This window comes from Pecten maximus, chromosome 7 (assembly GCF_902652985.1).
Source record: "Pecten maximus chromosome 7, xPecMax1.1, whole genome shotgun sequence".
Classification (NCBI taxonomy): domain Eukaryota; kingdom Metazoa; phylum Mollusca; class Bivalvia; order Pectinida; family Pectinidae; genus Pecten; species Pecten maximus.
The window spans coordinates 43,883,998-43,889,876 of NC_047021.1; the positions used below are offsets into that span (position 1 = coordinate 43,883,998).

Sequence of the window (5,879 nt, forward strand, 5' to 3'; positions counted from 1 at the left end):
ATATCTAATCGGCACCAACAAAACAATCGCTAAAAAGACCGGAAGTTCCGTGTTAAATATATAGAGGTTGAACACGATAGAATTTCCGGATGCAGTAATTATTTAATTATTTATTTACTTTAAATTTGAAGAAAAAAAAACAACAAAAGAAGCTGAAACTTTTGTCGTAATAGGACAAAGTCCTAAAATATATCGGGGTATTCTTGATTTTAATCGATCCTAATTAAGTTAATAATTTGTAGCACCATAAATGCTAGATTTCCTCTCAAAGTCATCTGACTGACTTTCTTGACCGCTCCCTAATTAGGAAATTGATCCTCAAAATCCAAACCCGCAAGTCGTGGCAAAGATGTCATCAAACACAGTATAGTTGTAAATTCTTTATTAGCTTAAAGTGTTAAAACATATCAAAACTCCATGACGTCATCACATTTAAATAAATAAAAAGACATATATTATTTATGTTATATTGAAGACATTATAAAAAACAATGGTATTTATGTAAGACTAAACTTTTTTTTCATATTGGCTCCGAACATTTTTGTTGTTTTATTATTTTGTTGTTGTCAAAATACTGTTATGAAAGAAGTACAAAAGGTTATGTTTTCAATATATGCGAGAATTTCGGACAAGGTAAACTGATGAAACCCTTGATTTGAAAGTGTATGTGTCCTATACCATACCAAAGCCATATGCCAGTTGTCAGTTTGCAATCCGTCATAAGCGATTAAATCTCTTTAAAATAACAATGTACGCATATTATACCACTGCGATGAATGTTCCTTAACTAGCGATGTTTGGTTTGTTTTTATTTAACGTCCTATTAACAGCCAAGGTCATTTAAGGACGTGCCAGGTTTTGGAGGTGGAGGAAAGCCGGAGTACCCGGAGAAAAACCACCGGCCTACAGTCAGTACCTGGCAACTGCCCCACGTAGGTTTCGAACTCGCAACCCAGAGGTGGAGGGCTAGTGTTAAAGTGTCGGGACACCTTAACCACTCGGCCACCGCGGCCCCTTAACTAGCGAGGCATTCCACTCACGGAAGCTCAGCCGGAATCTCTAGCAGAAGAGATAAAATGATGAGTTTGTCTCTTTGTCAAACATTTATTTAACACCCAACAAATGAGTAATCTGAAACCCATCAGAGATCGATTCATTTTGTGACGTCACTAATAATCCTCAACAAACGATGAAGATTCCGAGAAAGTAATTAGCCGGGAATGAACGAATGCGTGAATGAAATGAATTAATATATGTAACAGATAGATGAAATGAATTGATGAATGAAGTATGGCGAATGCTAGCCATCATGTATGAGGACATTTTTGTATTTGTTGGTGTCTTTGAAAATAAAAATTTTGAACCTTAAAAAAAACAAAACAACCTCAACAAGCCAGCCAATCGGGTTAGATAAAAGTTACCTAGATACGTGTTGGGTGTGGGATCACGTGGTACATATAACAAAACTGACACGTGATGAAATGAAACGGCATTTCCGTACGAATAACATAAATATTGTATCAGCCATACAGAAAGCAATGTCTGAATGGGTCAAAGAAAAATGTGTTGAAGAGTAAACATACTGCGCCTGATGAATGAGCTGATCGCGTGCACGTCACGTGCTTGTTATATTTTCATATTAATTTACATGAATTTACATAAATCTACATAAAATCCGCATATAACCTGACATCATTAACCAACATGAATATTTAATTTCATAATTAAAATAAGGTCATTATACAAAAGTATTTGACATATTAGCGGGTATTTCATCACTTAGTGTATCGTAATGGGTATCCGACAATGGTACTGAACATACTTATTTACATATCTGAATAACACGTGTCGGCACGACAAGATATTTGATTATGTAAACTGAATCGAAAGAAAAGTTTATGTTAAGCTTTCAGCCCTTTCCTATCTGAGAGTGGGGTAAAATCTGAAAAAAATACAAGAATGTCAATGTAAACTTGTTATAAAAGTTTTGAGAAAAAGATATATCAAAGTATTGTAAAAGTAGTGGAAGGGAGGGGGAAGGGAAGGGGGGGTCACTTTACCATGGCCATGTGATCAAGTGGGTCAAAACTGAAAAAATACAAGAATATTTATGTTAAATTTTCAGCCTATTCCAATCTGAGAGTGGGGGAAATCTAAAAAAAATAAAGCGATAAAAAATAAAAAATAATTGAATAATAAAAAAAGAAGTTTATATTAAGTTTTCAGCCTATTCATATCTGAGGGTTGGGTTAAAAGTGAAAAAATACAATAATGTTTATGATAAGTTTTATGATCTTTGCGCTTATAATCGACCATTTTTTTTGGTTTTAGGGGAAGTTTTTCATTTTTTTTACTGGTAGCAGGATCTGAAATTGATGCTGCTGTTTTAAAAATCGTTCACGGAAAATAGCAGCTTTCAAAGTAAAATTTCAAAGCTTCAAAAGCTACTGGTGGCCATCTTAAATTGAATATCTTATCAAGTTCGAAATTTCTCGTGTAGCTATAAACCACATATTTAAATTAAGTTTCAAAAAGATCTCTTTTTCAATTAACAAAGAAGATTGGTAACAAACTTTTTTTTTTAATCCAAAATGGAGTCATATGGAATATTAACGATATCAAATTACCAAGAAGATTCCTTCGGGTATTCATGGGAAATACCATTAACTGGGAAATATCATTAAGTTGGAAATACCATTAACCGGGAAATATCATTAACTGGGAATACCATTAACTGGGAAATACCACCGTGGAAATACCACCGTGGAAATACCACTAACTGGGAAATACCATTAACTGGGAAATACCATTAACTGGGAAATACCATTAACTGGGAATACCATTAACTGGGAAATACCATTACCCGGGAAATGTCATTAACCAGAAATACCATTAACTGGGATATACCATTAACTGAGAAATACCATTAACTGAGAAATAACAATAATTAGAAAAACCCTTAACTGGGAAAAACAATCAACTGGGAAATATCATTAACTGGGAAATATAATTAACGGGGAAATATCATGAACTAGGAAACAGTATTTACTAGAAAATACTATTAACTAGGAAATACATTAACTGGGAAATACCATTAAATACCAGTAATTGTGAAAAATAATTAACGGGGAAATACCATGAACTAGGAAATAGCATTTACTAGAAAATACCATTAAATGCCATTAATTGTAAAATACAACTATCTAGAAAAAACTGAGAAACATCTTTAACTGGGAAATACCATTAACTGGGAAATATCATTGATTTTGAAGTACCAATAAATTGGAAATACATCAAATTCCATTAACTGGGAAACACCATTAAATGAGAATCATAATTAACCAAGAAACACCACCAACTTGAAAACACACTCAACTAGAAATGCCATAACTGAAACCATTAACAGTCTTACTTGTACTCAGCATGTCCATATAAGTCATTAGTTCAGTAATCATTATGAAGGGGTAACAAACTTTAAATGTCAAAGCCCAAAACAGCGACTGGCGGCCGTCTTAATTCTATAATGTTCGTGCAAAACAAAGACATCTACAAAATACGCCCAAAAGGACTCAAAAGATCCCTTAAGAAGTTTCAAAGAGATAATTGTTAACAGAATTCAAATGTCAAAGCATAGGTCATCTGGAATAACGATAAAGATTTAAATGTGGTAGGCAAATCCTGTGTAGTGAGTTTCAGGAATATACCTTTACCAGTCACTGGGCAATACCAGAGGTGTGAATTTCTTGACTGTCCAACTTCAGGCTCCATTGAGGATGGGACATTCAAGAATCTCCTCCCGCTAAGATTTGTTCGTTTTGCCTCAAATATAGGTACTGCTTCTGTTTCTCCCGCACATTTACTGAACACTTTTCCACCAGATATCATCAGTACTTTGGTTTGCTACACTTTACGCTATAGAGAAGTTTTATAGCATATGTTGGTTGGTACAGATGGTAGCATAGGACTGCTACTTTGGGCATCATGTGTATTGCCCGGCTTCATACTGAACATGCTTGTGGATACACCGGAAACGGATTGTGAGCGATTTCGCGACGTAAGCATGTGCTTCAGTGTATTTCGGAACTTCTCGCTCAATCCAAGACAAATAGCAAAATTGACGGGAAAACTGAGAAACAACCCGAAATTTACTAACGTAACAGCCACTTTCGTTCCACGCAAAGTGAACATACGAGAACCTGTGTTTGTTTGTATAAACATCAGAAACAAAATGGTTGCGGCAGGAATCTGTACCAAAACACAAAATGTACAAAGCGTTAGCAACATGATGGTTGTGCGCATGCACTCCCGGAAGTCGGATTTACACATAGCTGCGTTTCCGTTTACGAGCTTACGTCGATATCTGTAACTTTCGCATGTCTTTCTCAGGAGAAACATATTGAAGATCAACAACATCGCCGTGGGCAGGAGTTCAACGACAACCATCCTAGCCCATAAATAAACTTGCACCGAGATTAAATAATTTTCTTTTTCAGCTTTAATAACAATGGAGCATGTGTCGACATATTTCAAACCGGAAGTGACGAAGAGTTCCTTCCCGACCACTCGTACGGGTTCCACGTCCTCAAGCAGGAGAATCGTGGACTGCATTACTGTTGTGATAATCAAGATGACAAACAGACATATCGTCACGGCTTTGTATGATGACGTGAACTTGCTTATACGTGGGTGGCACAGTCCTACATAGCGGTGGCCTGCTAATGCCACCGTGAGCCACAATGAACTGTTGTGGCACACAGTAGGAAGAATTGAGCCCATATATTTGTAAACCAAGCACCAGGAAAACGGCACAAACTCCTCATAACCCCCAGAGGTGAAGAAATACAGATACCACGGCATTGGGAGAAGTATAGTCAATGTATCCAAAACAGCAATACAGCACAATATCATGTTTGTCGGTGACCTTGTTTTCCTTCTCGACAAGATGGCCACCAACAGAGTATTGAGAAGTAACACCAATGCACATAGCGCCGGGGTTAGGTAACCGTACAAAACCACGCCCACATCTAACGCTGTCGCCTTGCCGACGTCAAACACTTTCAACCTCACCCGCTCAATGGCGGTATGAATGCTGATGTTGGAGCAGTATGACGTCACACTCTGTAACCGATGTTCCGGGTTGGAATCATTACATTTACTGAAGCATGACGAGGCTCCGCCTCCACACATCCAGTCACACATCCAGTCACACATGGATACGTCTATTCCGTACCTATATACCTTTTGAATACACGTGGTGTTGATGGCACGCGCGTTTTGGATTACTTGTTTAATAAATTCTTTTTTCATTGTTTCCGATGGAAAGCTAGCTCCCTGACCACTGAACAACGCTGATATGTTAGTGTAAAACGTTGGTGTGACGTCACTCGTCTGAAATAACTTCTGGACAGACTAATCTGGCCAGGTGAGCGATGTTAAATAAAATTGTTGAAACTGAACACACACTGAGACGTCAATCACTATTTACCAATCTCTATTCCCGCGATACCGACCACACATGTACACATACCTGTCGGAATGTGTCTTCATATCCCGAGAGACACAAGACAACGCACGAAACTGACCAACGATATTTTTTTGTGAGACCTGACGACACTTGTCAGCGGTAGTTCCATGTGAGATTTTACGCGACACTTATCATTGGTAGTTCCCTGTGAAATTGTACACGACACTTGTCAGTGGTATTTCCAAGTAAGATTGCACACGACACTTAAAAATGTTAGTTCTTTGTTCACAACACTTGACAGTGGTAGTTCCCTGTGAAATTGTACACGATACCTGTCAGTGGTAGTTCCTTGTAAAAGTTGTACACGACACTTGTCAGTGGTATTTCCAAGTGAGATTGCACACGACACTTGCAA

The 5,879-nt window shown here is 37.4% G+C and overlaps 1 protein-coding gene across 1 annotated transcript; it reads right to left on the reverse strand.

Annotated features, from left to right (window-relative positions):
• Nucleotides 1-3,912: 3,912 nt before the first annotated feature.
• Nucleotides 3,913-5,211, reverse strand: LOC117331238 (sex peptide receptor-like). Its single transcript, XM_033889838.1, has one exon. The coding sequence runs from the start codon at nucleotides 5,209-5,211 to the stop codon at nucleotides 3,913-3,915; it is 1,299 nt and encodes a 432-aa protein (XP_033745729.1).
• Nucleotides 5,212-5,879: the final 668 nt, after the last annotated feature.

Coding starts and splice junctions, on each gene's coding strand:
- LOC117331238 (XM_033889838.1), bottom strand. CDS start 5,211: ATGTGTGACTGGATGTGTGACTGGATGTGTGGAGGCGGAGCCTCGTCA.